The 15,971-nt window shown below is 30.8% G+C and overlaps 2 protein-coding genes across 9 annotated transcripts; one reads left to right on the top strand and one right to left on the bottom strand.

Moving 5' to 3' along the window:
- Positions 1 to 361: 361 nt before the first annotated feature.
- On the top strand, positions 362 to 10,438 carry Hsf (Heat shock factor). 8 transcript variants are annotated; one of them, XM_089696528.1, is made up of 11 exons: positions 362 to 603; positions 1,084 to 1,542; positions 1,641 to 1,838; positions 1,961 to 2,156; positions 2,561 to 3,053; positions 3,271 to 3,339; positions 3,690 to 3,795; positions 4,424 to 4,495; positions 6,062 to 6,137; positions 6,777 to 6,854; positions 8,344 to 8,519. In XM_089696528.1, exons 1-11 carry the CDS (start codon positions 499 to 501, stop codon positions 8,517 to 8,519), a joined length of 2,028 nt encoding a protein of 675 aa, XP_089552654.1. In that variant the 5' UTR covers positions 362 to 498. The 8 variants fall into 8 exon arrangements, with proteins under 8 accessions (XP_089552654.1, XP_089552653.1, XP_089552650.1 ...); XM_089696527.1 differs by having other exon boundaries at positions 364 to 603; positions 2,447 to 3,053; positions 8,344 to 10,438; XM_089696524.1 differs by lacking the exon at positions 4,424 to 4,495 and having other exon boundaries at positions 364 to 603; positions 8,344 to 10,438.
- LOC149487815 (uncharacterized) lies at positions 10,437 to 14,229 on the bottom strand. The gene is made up of 3 exons (XM_089696529.1): positions 14,014 to 14,229; positions 11,902 to 13,632; positions 10,437 to 11,667 (listed from the first exon to the last, which is right to left on the bottom strand). Exons 1-3 carry the CDS (start codon positions 14,029 to 14,031, stop codon positions 11,422 to 11,424), a joined length of 1,995 nt encoding a protein of 664 aa, XP_089552655.1. The 5' UTR covers positions 14,032 to 14,229; the 3' UTR covers positions 10,437 to 11,421.
- Positions 14,230 to 15,971: the final 1,742 nt, after the last annotated feature.

Raw genomic sequence — 15,971 nt, 5'->3', positions numbered from 1 at the left:
TTTGACTATTCAGCTTTAAATAATATATTTTAATTTAATAAATGGAGCAGAGTCACCACTCACCAGATCTATTTTAATGATACCAAAATCAACAACCTACACAATAAGGTTTATTGATTTTTTTTTCTAAAGAGTTCATGCATGGGGCAAAAAACTGCATGAGTTCATAATATAATGCATTTTGATTTTAATTTTCACAGCTTTTGGAGAATTTTTGCTGTTTGTAATAAGAATATTAGCATAACTTTACTTTGACATTTGTAATTCTGAACGCGAGCCTAATTCGCAAAATATTTGTGTTGGCTAAATGTTTTCTATCCATGTGTGAGTACGCATTATTGAAGTGTGCTATCAATATACAATTTTATTATTGTGTTTATGTGTTAGTAAATTAAATGGCGATTCGTGGATAGATACGTATTTCACCGAAATAATTTATTAAAACATAACATTGAATTTTACGGATAAAGTGTAATATAAAAGTTTGGGGTTTTTACAATGCGTTCAATAGTTGAAATAGGAGCTAGTGTCCCAGCTTTTTTGGGAAAACTATGGAAATTGGTAAATGATTCAGAGACCAATCATCTGATTTCATGGAGTCCAGTAAGTATTTTTCCACTATTAAATTATACAATTTCGTTTTTTTACAGTATTCATAAAATATGTGCATTATTTATATACAATATGATAAGGCTTTTACATTAGAAAGTGATTTTAACAACCTATATGCTAGACGCAGCTGACAAAACGTCATTGAGAACTTGATAAATAAATAGTTGGTGTCACGTTTTATACCATGCTTTAGGATTTAAATTTTGTGCAAGCATACCTTTTACGTTTCGTTACTTTCCATACAAAGCAAAAAAGATGTATTTCTTTATATTTATGAACACTTATATTTTGTATACGTATTTAGAATATTGGGAATACATTAAATATAATAATATTATTAATGAATAGATAGTTTATCTTGAAAATATGATATTATTCCTTAAACTGGATACTAAGAATGATATTTAACATATCAATACTAAATATAACTTTTAAATATAATGAGGAATACAATATGGTATATTTTTTTAGGGAGGGAAAACATTTGTTATAAAAGGTCAAGCTGATTTTGCCAGAGACCTTTTACCACTTTACTACAAACACAACAATATGGCTAGTTTCATCAGACAATTGAATATGTATGGCTTTCACAAAATCACATCTGTTGAAAATGGTGGCCTGAGATATGAGAAAGATGAAATTGAATTTTCTCATCCTTGTTTTATGCGTGGACATGCATACTTATTGGAACACATTAAAAGAAAAATTGCAAATCCAAAGTCCATCGTGGCTAGCAGTGAGAGTGGGGAGAAAATACTTTTAAAGCCAGAATTAATGAACAAAGTATTGGCCGATGTCAAACAAATGAAAGGCAAACAGGAAAGTCTTGATGCCAAGTTTAGTGCAATGAAACAGGAGAATGAAGCTTTATGGAGGGAGGTGGCCATTCTCAGGCAGAAGCATATCAAGCAACAACAGATTGTAAACAATGTAAGTAGATTAACTATTATTGCTGTGTCATACTAATTTGTATTTTATTTTTATTTAGAGGATGTTATATAAAATCATATTATGTTTATTTGTTACAGTTGATACAGTTCTTAATGTCACTTGTACAACCATCCAGAGCACCTACTTCAAATGGCAACAATGTAGGTGTAAAGAGGCCATACCAATTGATGATCAACAATGCAGCTCACAACACAAATGATGCCTATCCAGGCAAAGTAAAAAACATTAAACTTGATAAAGAGACTGTATTAGACGATATAAATGAGGATAACTTGGTTTGTTTATTTTTAATGAATAGTATGTAATTATATGTTGGTAATTGAAGTAATTTAATCAAATGTTAAATCATTGAATGTAATTTTTTGGCTTTTCAACTAATTTATGTCATAAATTTTAGGAGGATGGACCAACAATACATGAACTGGCACATGATGACATATTGCACAATGAAGCTTCACAAGATTCCTTGTACCCAGCTAGCTTTGTGACTGTGGGTTTGTCACCACCAGTCATGACCTTGAACAATGCTGATCCTGCTACATTGAATACACAGTACCATGTTACCATGGAAGATGGTGATGACTTGGAAGCAGGTATGTCTTATTATAGTCATATTCAAATTGACTTAATGGTTCAAACCCTTTAACAATTCCATATTATTCTTTTAACTATCTAAAACCCACTAAGCATTAAAAACTAGGAAAACATAGGTGAGTAAATCTTAATATTAAAATCAGATTCATTGTTGCGTTATGCTATTTTCGCAAATTTAATTTTTTTGGTCATTATTCAAGCTGTATTTGTTTTCGTTTATTTTAATCATATTTTAATTATTTTTATTACCTTTTCTTTAGTGGTATTATAATAAATATAATGTCTTTAGATGGATCAAGAATAAAATACCCAATGAATAGTGGCAATGGCCCGTTACAAGCTCCTAGTAATCAACCTATTGTTACATCTCCATTACCTACAAACACTTCTACATCTCCAATAGGTCAGGCTTCAATGGAACAAGGAGTGAATAATCTGGCCACTACATCACCCAGCACATCTAAAGCAAAAGCCAAGAGCAATGGGAAGAAAAATATCACTGGAGCCAAAATTCATTTGACGGCAAATAATTTCAATTCAATGAATCCATCTGCTGATTTCAAACTACCAGCTGAAATATTCGCTAGTGATGATTCAGTCAGCGATGCTGGTATTGCGACATCGGAAGAACTTAATGCTCTGCATGAAGTCATAAATGGAAGCGACCCCATTGTATCCACATCAAAGGATGAAATGCTTGGAGGAATTAATATCAAAGTGGAGAAAGTAGCCGAGCCTGCCAAGACATCAGGAAAGAAGACGAAAAAATCCAAAGATTATTCTCAAAATATTAACTTGGCTGACATAAAGACTGAACTGCAGGATGAATTTGACTGGAATAATATGACTTTGGCAACGGTACACAATAATGCAAACATAAATAAACTACAGACTATGTGAGTATTTCGTTATCTATCTGTCATTAAAAACCACAATACCTAAAAAATAGTAAATAAAAGTTGTTTGTTGTGGCATATTTTCCTTATCTGAGACACATTTGAAAAAGACAGAAGGGATTTGGGCCAAATAAAATACAAGTGTTCTATTAATTTATACAATAAGTCACCTTATAATATTGCCTCAGTTTCAATATATTGTAATTTCGGTATTCAGGTATAGACGAGATAACAACAACCAAAACAGAGAGGAATATACATCCCATTTGGGATCAAATTCAAACAAGTATGTGAAATGAATGCTAATTCAAAAACATTGCTCCAGTAGCCTACTATAAATATTTATTGACACTGGACTTATTAATAATTAAATAAATGTAATGTTTTAAAATTTTATTGAGTTGCAATATATCAATAAGTATCTATAATAGACTGCTCTTGAATAAGCTTGATATAAATGTCTCATTAATACCCAATCAAATAAGGGTCTTATTAACCTTTTATAAAAATTCCCAAATATTGTGTTATTTTTATTAAAAATAAAAAAGAAAAAAAAAATGAATATAAATAAACTTGATACATTGAATATTAGGTGTAAGAGAAGGAATACTTGGCATAAAACAATTTATTTTACAGGAATGATTTGGATGACCATCTGGACTCAATGCAAACTGATCTGGAGTCATTACGAGAGCTGCTCAGAAGTGACACATACTCTTTAGATACCAACACGCTATTAGGGGTAAGTGCAATAAACATACTATAAATTTACATTCCATAGTTTTTTATTCGCATATTTCGGCAAATATAGTTTATATTTTAACTGTACATTTAATTACTCAGTAATTCAATTAACTATACATATAAAGTGTGTATATAAAACCAATAATCAATCCATGTATATAAATTACACAACATTTATTATTGTACGATGTTATGCTATTCCGTTTGCCGCTTTTATTTGAAGTATTGAATGTTGCGATAACACGCAGACACATCACGCACACAAACGTGCCGCGATGTAAACAGTGACGTTACGCGCGCTAATGTTGGTAGCACTGGGGCAGGTCACGTTGCAGCTAACGTGTAGGGGCCGCGTGCGAAGCCTTGTGCGACCGCCGACTGGCTCCCCCAGCCACCCGGCAACGTTATAACGGGTCGACTATATAATTACCTACATTCGTATACACTCTATAGATAGTGAATGCATATCGAACGTGTGTTGAGCAAAACAGCGCTTCTATTAAACTCGTTTCAATAATTTGATTCGCGCTGTAGGTAAACAAAATAATTATAGGTACCGATCTTATAGGTACAGGTACCTACATAGTCACTTGAATTGTTTTCTAAAAGATATGTATTGTCCATAGAATGCTGATTCAAGCGTACAGACGATGATGTGTCTCAACCCAAGTTTACATCAGCACATTCAAAATGAACATGTAATAAATAATTTTAAACCGACATTTTATTTAGTAATTGTAGACATTTATGTCTTTTTTTGTTTGGGTTCCGCACGAATAGGGCAGATATGGCGAATAAAATATGTAACAAACAGTTTTTTTTGAGACAAATCATTTCAACATGATTGTGTTTATTTCAATGAATGGAAACATGATTAAGTTGCGAAAAATAGGACACTTCGCATTCAAGACATTTTTTTCTTTATTTAAACTAGTAATGGTCAATAGTAGCTACAGGAATTTATATTTCAATGAAAATGTATTATAATTGAGCCAATTTATAGTAGAGCCAATTTAATAGGCAACATTTGACGTCTATCAATTTTATCTTCATAGGGTGGTAACCTGCTTAAAAACATCGATTAAAGTGAATTAATCGATACGGACTTGAAACATTTGTCAATCGAACTTGAAACACATGTCAATAATTTATGATAATTTTTATTCCCAAGTAATCAATGCATTCGATTCTAGATGTCAGATTTCGATTTTTAGAGTAACGTCTCTGGTATTTAAAAAGAAAAAAGGTTTATTGACACAAAATTGTAGCGACGTCAGTTCTTTAAATCAGAAATTGTTCATTATGTTTAGAATGGTTTATCAGTAAAATCAAGTCCTAAAATTACTTCTATCGGTCATTATTATTATAAATATGTAATCGTAATTGAAAAAAGTTAAACAAATGTGCAGTTCTAACAAAACGAAATATCATGTTATTCTATGTCGTGGTTACTAGGTTACGTTGTTGAATTTTGTTGAACTGTCAAATGTTGCCTATTAAAATGGCTCTACAATAATAGGCAACATTTGACGTCTATCAATTTTATCTTCATAGGGTGGTAACCTGCTTAAAAACATCGATTAAAGCGAATTAATCGATACGGACTTGAAACATTTGTCAATCGAACTTGAAACACATGTCAATAATTTATGATGATTTTTATTCCCAAGTAATCAATGCATTCGATTCTATATGTCAGATTTCGATTTTTAGAGTAACGTCTCTGGTATTTAAAAAGAAAAAAGGTTTATTGACACAAAATTGTAGCGACGTCAGTTCTTTAACTAAGAAAATGTTTATTATGTTTAGAATGGTTTATCAGTAAAATCAAATCCTAAAATTAGTTGCATCGGTCATTATTATTATAAATATGTAATCGTAATTGAAAAAAGTTAAGCAAATGTGCAGTTACAACAAAACGAAATATCATGTTATTCTATGTCGTCGTTACTAGGTTACGTTGTTGAATTTTGTTGAACTGTCAAATGTTGCCTATTAAAATGGCTCTACTATAGTATAAGTAACTTGTGAATTTTTGAAATTTATTTGAATTAATAACTTAACAATAATGAAACTTACATACCTACTTATTTGAAAATAAAAGTATATTCAAATTAGTGTGTTTAAGAGGGACTAATTTATTCAATTTATATGTTATTCTATTAACGCGAAAGCGGAACCCATTTTGAGGCATTTTTTGCCCTATATTAAAATTGATTTACTTCTGTAACATTTAAAGACAATGTCATATTATGTTATTCCAGCTATTCGGATCTGACGATCCCTTCTACGGTTTAACATACAACGCCGCCGACGAACGAGCGAAAACATGCAATAATGGTGAGTTACTGGGCGGTAAGCCTTCACTAAATAATTCATTGTCACTTTAGACACAAGGTGCGACGTGTGTACGGTAAAATCTAGTTATCTGACATCTGTTGAATTGTACTGTGTAGTCCATAGTTATTGTTACCGCTAATTAAATTCATTAATCTCAATCTAGATCTTGCATACATTCTGTAGCAGGTTTCCTGAATATCTCCAGATCGTCGAATGTATCTGTCCGCAGCGGGCACCTACTGACTCATAAGTATTGTACAGTTTCAATATCAGTTGATTATCTTGTATGTTAAATTGTAGATACAACCAAACAGTATCCGATGATTGATTTTGATTGGCTGATCGGTAGCAGCGATACATCGTCGGCAAAGTAGCCTGTCCCTCAACCTCAACTCACAAGATTAACAAAACCTCACCGCCGCTCATCCCAAAATGTTGGATATATTTTATTTGGTAAAGGGGTTACGGTTAGGTCCGGTGGCAACTAATCATTCTGTTATACCATAGTATGTCGTTTAATGTATATTATATTAAACTATGTTATAAGCTAGGCCCGTAAATCTTAAGTATTAAGTTTGATACGATAAGCAAATGACTAAAATTAAATGGGTTTATATAATTTTTAATTGTTAATTAAAGCAAAGAAGATGAAAGGTGAGATTTCGAATGTAACCTGTGACGAGAATCGCGTCCAGAGCCCGTTCGCTGAGGACGATGGTAGTACTCTTATTACATATTAGCATTTTTATTTGAAACATTAGGTTTGTGGTTAATTTGCACGTAAAATTGTAGTGTAACTCAGCTTTAAGTTAATAAACCGCATGTAAATAGCTGCTGAGGTGGAACACCTTCAGTTAGCTCTCGCATGTATTGAGTGATTTTGTATCGCGGAAGTTATGGGAAGGATTTCTTTTAACCATATTAAGCACAATATGCCTATAATATAATATACGACGATAGATCTATCTTTATATAAATAGAGCGAAGTTATTATATTGTTCCTTAAACCGCACATGATATTTGCGAAAGCCAAGACAAGATTATGGTGTAAACGAGTGTAGTTTGTTTTATTTCAGTTAAAGGTTAAATTCGTTCTTGCCAACTTATTTTGCTTATAACGAATGTATCAAAGCTTAGCGTATTTAGTTTATTAATAAAACTAGTTGCTATTATAATTTACATTATGTATGTATTGCACGCCTCATAAGCGAAGCGTTGAGGTGGGTACTACTGTCACTTCGCGCAAAACATCTGATTTTTCAAACTTAAAATGTCTTTATGTATCATACATTGCACTTGTAAGATAATACATACACACACATATTAAGAAAAAACACTATTTTTAACGTTCATGATATTTTTGATGTCATTTTTGTTATTTAAACTAGTTAAAAAACAGTTTAAAAAAGTTCTGTCTTGGACGTCCGTGTGTCTGTATGTGCGGATCCTTTTTCTTGTTAACACGATAGCGACCGAAATACTTTACTAATCGAGTCTTTTTTTTTCTCTTACGCTTGAGTATGCTCAGGAATAGAACCCTTTCATTTTTCAGGGTCTGATTCGATGTGGTTTAATTGTTATTAAATAAACAAAAATAATAATTAATAAATATTTATTAAAAAAAAATTATGAGGCGTGCACTTTTGGATTTTCCAAATTTTTTATTCTACCATAATTATATGTTTTTAATTAATGTATTACAATTTTTTATTTATCATACCAAAAATATGTTTAGGCGCTTATAATCATATTTGGGTACAAGTTTACATTTTATTAATATAGTCTTATATAGTTTTATTGATAAGGTTAGTCTCTTTACAGAAACCTTTTTGCTTGTAAGTTTTATTTTAATCTTAGTTTATTTGTTTTAGCCCTAAGGCATATATTATAGAATTATTTCTAAACATTATAAAGAATTTGCGAATAGCTTTTGACGCATTAATTTCGCAGCAGTAGCGCTCGATTGATTTTTGCTTGAATATTCCATACAGTATGCTCTTTATTACATACAGTAGTTATGCAGTTATTAACTATTAAGGCTATGTCATAATCGGACTAATAGTCAACGAAACGCACAAGGCTCTCTGGTTATGACCGTGTTTTCAAGTGTTACGTAATGACGAATGACATAATGCGGTTGAATAACGGGTGACCGGAGACGCTTCTTAAATAACACACACTAATATATTTCTTGGGCAACTTTCAGCTGAAGGGAATCAGTTAATCTCGTATACAGGGAATATTCCAGACTTTGAGGATTTAACTATGCCCGAATTGGAGGGTGATAATTCCCAGGAGGGTTGTTTGTCGCCGAGCCCGAGTAGCTCCACACTTAACACCCCGCAAGTCGAACTTCGCTCGCCATCATACTTGAGGCCGTGAATTTGCCGCTGGAAGAACTGCTCGTCATTAACGCAAATTCATTAAACATAGCTTATTTTTACCGAAAAGGGTTTTTTAACTTCACTAATTTATCGCCGTATATGTGAAGTGAAGTGCACGATGGTAAAGACGTTTGGTGATCGTGAATTATTTTTGATATGTGAAATAGCATGTTTACATCGTGGACTTCACTTTTACTCTTTCATTCCCCTTATTAATAATCCAAATTCAAATTATTATGAATAACTGAATGAAGAATTGATTTATTTAAGTCGGTCAAGCAGACGCTCAATGCATTTCTTATATATTCACAATCATTTTGCTTTTAAAACAGTTAGTTCTCCATTTCACGATGACGTGGGAAAATGATTTTTACTTGTACGAGAGTTTATAGACTGGGCACGTCATGTACAATTAAGAAATACGAATATTCATACAAAATATAATTATAATTAAATATAATGAATTTCTTTGAAATTGTGTAGCATACATGATGTAACTTTATGTAAGTACCAAATATTCTATAGCAACTGTTTGGAATTTTGTTATAATATTGCGTCTCATATATACAATAATATATTATGCGAAAATTTAGGATAGATAGGAATGTAAAATATTTGTAGATATAATGTATTTAAGGCATAAATAATAAATACAGTTTATACTTCTCAACGTAACACTTGTATGTATGTCTATCCTATACAAGAAAGGATAATATGATAATAGTTGCAGCTTGGTGCCTTATGAAAGTAACGTTCGATATTTTTATACATTAACAAACATTGCCTCTTTATATTATGATAAATAAAACAATTATTAAAATTTATGAAATTAGACTAAACAAAAATAATTTATTTTATTTTCTGTTTGAAAATTTACTTTTTTCGGGAAATTATTAAAACAATTTGTACTAACTCGTAGCTACCTATTTTGTAACTGTTTGATTTTTTAACTTACAATATTTAACAATTATTATAATGTAGTTATATAATTGGTTATTTTTTCGAGAAAAAATATTTACCACTAGGATATTTAATTACACAGCATCATTTCCATAAAATAACTAATAATAATAAAATATTGTGCCATTTGACTAATATTTTTTCGTTCTTTGTGGTAACGTAATATATAAAGTTTTGGTCGTTCTTACGTTTATCTTTTGCTTTTATAAATACGGTGACATCCCAATAAAATACATCACAAATACGTTTTATACATGGACGTATAATAAGCATTTGTAATTTAAATAATATAAATTTCTCATAATCTTTGATCAAACGAGCAGTATGACTGCTTCATTGTTTTTAGTGTGTCGTTTAGGCTCGTTAAGTTTGTGTAAATGTTAGTTTTCAACGTGAATTTCTTAATTAACTAATATCGTTACTATTACGTTAAGAGTTTATTACATGTTATAATGTGTATATTACCAATAAATTTGCATTCGCAAAAATATACGCTATTTAGAAGATTAGAGTGTAAATTGATGTTGCTAAATCCCAATATGACTATAATATTTTGTGTATTGTACATAAGACAATTATTACACATGTTTGTATATATTTCCTTAAAAATGTTTAACATGATTTCGATTTCGACATTTTGTGTATGAAAGTAATTTATGGTGAAACAAAAAACTCGTTTAGTTGTTACCTTTTAAGAATCATTTTGTCACATATCTATAACCCTGGGAAAATAAGTTTATTTTATTTTCATACACAAATTGATGTATACTAAGAATATATTTGCTGGTTACAGCGTAGCAGGGACTGGTTCCTTTTAAAATATGTGAATAGCCACATGACGAGTTTACCATTAGCTTTGGTATCAATTATGCTGTTATGTATATAATTTCAGTTAAACGTATATGATATATATATATATATTTTATAAGACTCTGCTTTTGTTGTCGAGCCCGACACCGAATCGGCAAACCCAAATCAAGCATTGGTCGCGCCAATGTCATTTGTTTTAGAATATCATAATATGCGAATGCTATGTTCCCCTTCCGTAGTTGAAATGCAGTCTGAAATGTGTATGTAGATAGATAAATGTAAATTTGGTTAAAGCTTTTAAAAAAATTACATAGGAGGAAAAATTGTATTTTTTACCGTGGAACGGGATTATAGCTGTAAAATTAGGATTACTTCATTGTATAATAACATTAAAATAAAATAACGAACAAATGTTAATAGGATAGAATATATTATTAAATATGTATAGGCATAAATTAAATGTATAAGTTATTTTTAAATGTAATGTATTAAAGGATTGAAAAAATAACATATTTTATTTATCTTAATAACCAAAATATTATCCGAACAGTATAGCTGCATTTTTGCCATTGAAATTGGAAACTATCTCATGTTTAATAATTATACAACAATAATTAAAACCAAAATATAGAACAATGTATTTTTTAATACATATGAGGTACAAATATCACAGATACATAAACAATCTAAAAATCACGCTTTATGATAAACTCGTGAAATTATTATATTGTCACCAATGTTCGAATTATCCGTCTGTTTGAAGCTGGTCAAAATAAACTAAAGGAGTCGATGACATAAATACAAGGATAATAGGTACAAGCGTGTTGAAAAAGAATACTAAAACAAAAAATTAGTAGCTAGGTACACTTAAAATTTGATTTGTTTTGTGTGTACTTAGCTTCTGATAGTTATCACAAATCACATTCCCGAATAATACTAGAAAAAGTAATTTCTAATACTTATAATTATTAATGTAAATAATTATTATATTGTAAAGAAAATTAAATTTTTTATTTAAATTTATATCATAAATCTACATTTATTGCACTTTGTACTTTGTTTCACATGACATGCCAATAATCATTGTTGCAAGTAATGATTACATAATTAAAACTTTCGTAAGAAAAAAATTAATGCAAACGCAATTTTCTCATGAGAGCTGGTAGAAAGGTGGGAGCTGGGGACCTGGCCTTTACTCCATCAGAGATATAAGGTCCTGGCTTCGAAATGAGTACCGTGTGCAAGGTCGGCAACACTCCGATGGTGCAAGCAAGTTCCGCCGACATATTGCGACATCCTTGAACATCGAGAAACTTAAGTTTCTGACAGTGGTTTTTCACCCCCTCCAGCGTCTTATCCGTAAGTTGATTACATCCCTGTAATAAGAAATATTTTGTTAAGTTTCTACATGTAAATTTGACTTAAACAGAAAATTCATGCAATCAATAAATTTGCAATCACAACTGATAACTGGGTGGAAAGTTATAAAAATAATCGTTATCAGTTATCATATGTGATAACGTGAACATAATATAAAAATTTAAATGACATGAAAAATAATTTGAACACATAAATGGTAACATTAAATAAAAATACCTGTATGTACATACCCTTAATTCCAACTGCTGTAATCTGTACAGACCTTTGACAATTTCAATTACAGCTTCATCTTTTAAATTATAGCAATCTATTAAATTAATGTATTCAATACTAGGACAATTCTTGACTAGATGTTTGATACCTTCATGAGTAATTTGTTGACAACGGCTAAGGTTTATATTTACAAGTTCCTTAAATGCAAACGCATATGTTAAACTGACATCTGTTATTCGATTACAACCACTGATGTCTAACTCTTTGAGGCTCTTTATTCGAGCCAAAGAGTAACCACTAAAGGAGTCCATAGACAGCTTTTCGCACATGCGCATAACTTCATGTTTTCTTTTTGCATCACGCACAATCTCTTCTTCCGCCCTGGATCCTAAATGTATTCTGTTATGAGAAACAGATTCATTATAGTTGGACATTACAGGTTCATCCTGAGTCTCATCATCAATTTTCCCCATGCCTGTTAGTCCAGCGTCTGATACTTTGTCGCAATGACTTAACTTCAGTGTATGCAATTGAATTTGATTTTTAAATATAACTTGTATTGATTTGTCTGTGACACCATTGAAACAATAACTGATATCTAAGTACTTTAGATTGGGAAGATTTTCTGAGATCATTATGAGTCCATCCTGGTCTAGGTTAAGAGAATTTACATCTAATTCTTCTAATTCATGATTCGGTTCCAAACAGATCCCATTTTTAATACCATCTTTACTTATAAGTTCACATTGTGATATATTTATCTTTTTTAGGTTTTTCAGCTTTTGTAATTCTGCTATTCCTGTGTCAGTAACAGCTCGGCACCTCCGGATGTTTAAACTTTCCAGGTTTGTAAGATTACTACAAATATATACCAACGATTGGTCAGTCACTCGAGAACATAATCCAATATCGAGATCTTTTAAATATATTTGGTGTGCTGTCAATGATAATATGCCTGTATTTGTTAGCTGGTCGCAGGAGTACACTTGAAGGTATTCTAATCTTAAGTGTTCAGTTTCAGATAGCAATTTCAATGCTGCACCATCTATTAAAGTTTTCGAAAATAGCAATCTTTTTATATTTTTCACTCTGGTAACTAAATATTGCAATACAAAATAGAAAGTCAAGACACTCTCTGAAGGATTTTCGAAAATATTACTTCCAGGTGGATAGAACCTCTTCACTAGGCCCAAATGAAATTGTAAAGAGCATGCAGATAAATTTAGTTCTTCTAAATATGGTGCTGTTTTGACAAATCTGCTGAACAATGCATCTGTTAAATATTGATTTCCAGACAAACTTAGACATTTTAAGTTTTTTAAGCTGTCAGTCACTAAACCATCAGTTTTCCCTTCTAAAAGGCAACCAGACATGAATAAATCTTTGCAGTTTTCTATATTTAATGTTTCTAAATTTGTACATTTTTGTAAAATATTTACAAAAACTAATTCTCTTACATCACAGTTTTGTAGTGTCAAACATCTTATATTTTCACCATTTTTATCCCAAAAGGAGTTGAGTTTATTTGATATTTCTACTTCTTTGAAAAGAAAATTGCTATAGACTATTTCGGAATTTTCAAATATTTCTAATGGTGAAGTTTCACAATTTAAATCCACTTTATACAGAATAACTACTTTTTTCTTCAAAAAATAGTAATCATTTGCTGCTAAGTACCATGCGTTACATGTTTCACTAGCAGCCTTTCTGTCTGATTTTGGTAAGTATTTAAATATGTACACAAGAACCTGGAAAAAGTTATGAATATTAGTACCTACCTATAAGTATACCATAGTTCAAGCTCAATAATACAAGAAAGGATTCTACCTCTCTGATCACTTATAATATCTACAAATAAAGACATAAATATAGAAATGTTAACGTAAGTACATAGTGTAGTAACATAAAATCTAAAGTGAATAAGTACTTAAATATTTTCCTTGTTATCATGTAAATTGAATGGAAGAATTAGAAGAACACTATAATTGTCTCATATTTGAAAGCATTGTCATTGACAAAATTAGTTTGGTAGGTGCAAATCGTTATCACGTGAAAAAATTGTAGGCAATAAAGGCAATATTAACGCAAACAAAGAAACTAGTATAAATTGCGGAAGAAAAGTTACGTACCTCATAAGGCAAATCCATTTTTATATCACAGTAATTTAAATACCTACAGTACGTATTATCATTACACTCTCATGCTGTTTTCCGGCCTTTAAGATTTTTAAATATAAGATAATTGATATTCAATAACAGTATAGATCCGATTGAAATGATTGCTATTGAAGGAAAATAGGTACACGGAAAATCGTATCAAGTGTCAATTGACTTTGACATTGAAAGTCAGAACGCTCGGCAGTCGGCAGTCGACAGGGAACAGCTGATATTACGTTTCGTTTTTAGTCTTGAAAGTAATAACAATATTTTAATATCTCCACCTCACATCCAGTGTATGTTTATTATTTTGTCATTATTATATTTATATTACATTTATTCTTATATGAGAAGCAATAAGATTTTTTATATTGTTTGTATATTATAATTAAAAAAATCGCCATTTCTAAACTGCTCGACCAATTCGATTGATTCTTTATTAACGTTTTGCTAAGGTACGATGAAGATTCTTATATAGAAACATTATAGAAACCATAGAAACTACTTTTCGAATTCGTGGTAAATGTTAAAAAAATGTTATGACGATTCAAAAGTGCTCTTAAAAGAAGTATAAGTAATTGAATAAATAAATGTTTGAGTTTGAGTTTGAATCAATGTTTGCTAGGGTAGGTAGTTTTACTAAAATCTTAATTTTATTATTTATAATAATAGTGAAGATCAACAGCTGTTCTGGCAGCTAGAGTCATGTGTTATGAAAAGGTTCCACACTTGTTCCACAATGAAAAATAAGAAAAATATAAACTTAATTCTGTCTAGCCCCTTTTCGCAACTACGGCTTAATAATTTTTACATGATTTTCCCGTTTTATAAACGTTTGGGATGAGAGTTATATTTGTAAAAATACTTATACTACTTGTTTTATCCAAAACTACTAGTCTGATTCTGATGCAGTTTTCAGTTATAGCATGTTATAGGTTTGAGTTTGATTGGTGCATCTTCTTACAAAGTTAGTACGGCGGCTCACTAGAGGGCGCAGCGCAAACATTTTTTGCACAAATCCATGTTGTGGGTAACTTTTGTTCAATATGGATTTTATAACTTCTTGACCTTTTATTAAGCTTCTTGATATCTTATGGTCGTAATGGACAACCTTAGTGTAAATTTTGTGAAACTGTTATTTTTAATTCAGTCAAAACGAAATAAAATATGTTAAGTATAATTAATATCATGTGCATGCATTGAGGTAAAAATATGAATAAAATTTTAAATTATCAATTAAAACCAATCAATGTAAAAAAAAGAAAACAATTTGAGACGATTGACTCTAACTCGTGTTACAAATAGTTTAGTAGCGATGCCCTCTCTAGTACGTCGTAGTACATGGTAACTCTATGTGTACATGTAATATGTATATATCTATAATAACTGACTTAGAATAGAATAGAATAGAAAACACTTTATTGTACAATGCACACAAAAACAAAATTTACAAAAAACGATATTTAACTTAAAATAAATGTACAATTTGGCGGCCTTATCGCTTAAAAGCGATTTCTTCCAGGCAACCTTGGGGTATAGGAAAAATAAATCAGTAAAAAGGTAGATAGTGCATAAATACGTACATTATACAAGAAACTGTAATTATACATAGATTACATATACTTAAGAATCAAATAATATTATACAAAAACAAATGAGAAATGAACAGTATAGGAATACAAATATTAGAAGAGAGGAAAATAAATTTACATAAATAGATAACTAAATCAGCAAAGAACATAGACAAACAGCATTAGAGAGATAGATAGTAGTTCTTAACAAGAGTTTTAAAACTATATAAAGATTGGGCTTGCCTGATCGTTGTTGGGAGAGAGTTCCACAATCTTACGGCTTGTACGGTAAAAGAGCAATCGTAGAATTTGGAAGTGTGAACAGGCATACAAAGCGTAAGATTGTCGGAGGAACGGAGA

This window comes from Colias philodice, chromosome 6, assembly GCF_061535455.1.
Source record: "Colias philodice isolate Cphi_HAF_F1 chromosome 6, ilColPhil1 Martin Lab GWU primary, whole genome shotgun sequence".
Classification (NCBI taxonomy): Eukaryota; Metazoa; Arthropoda; class Insecta; order Lepidoptera; family Pieridae; genus Colias; species Colias philodice.
The sequence above is the reverse complement of the archived record's forward strand: the minus strand, read 5'-3'. Positions and strand labels throughout refer to the sequence as shown.

Excerpts from the sequence above, each read along its gene's own strand:
- LOC149487815 (XM_089696529.1), bottom strand. Across the intron at positions 11,668-11,901 it reads TACAGCAGTTGGAATTAAGG|GGATGTAATCAACTTACGGA; the intron begins GTATGTACATAC and ends TTCTTATTACAG.
- Hsf (XM_089696527.1), top strand. The coding sequence starts at position 499 with ATGCGTTCAATAGTTGAAATAGGAGCTAGTGTCCCAGCTTTTTTGGGA. Across the intron at positions 2,157-2,446 it reads TGGTGATGACTTGGAAGCAG|ATGGATCAAGAATAAAATAC; the intron begins GTATGTCTTATT and ends TAATGTCTTTAG. Across the intron at positions 6,855-8,343 it reads CCCGTTCGCTGAGGACGATG|CTGAAGGGAATCAGTTAATC; the intron begins GTAGTACTCTTA and ends GGCAACTTTCAG.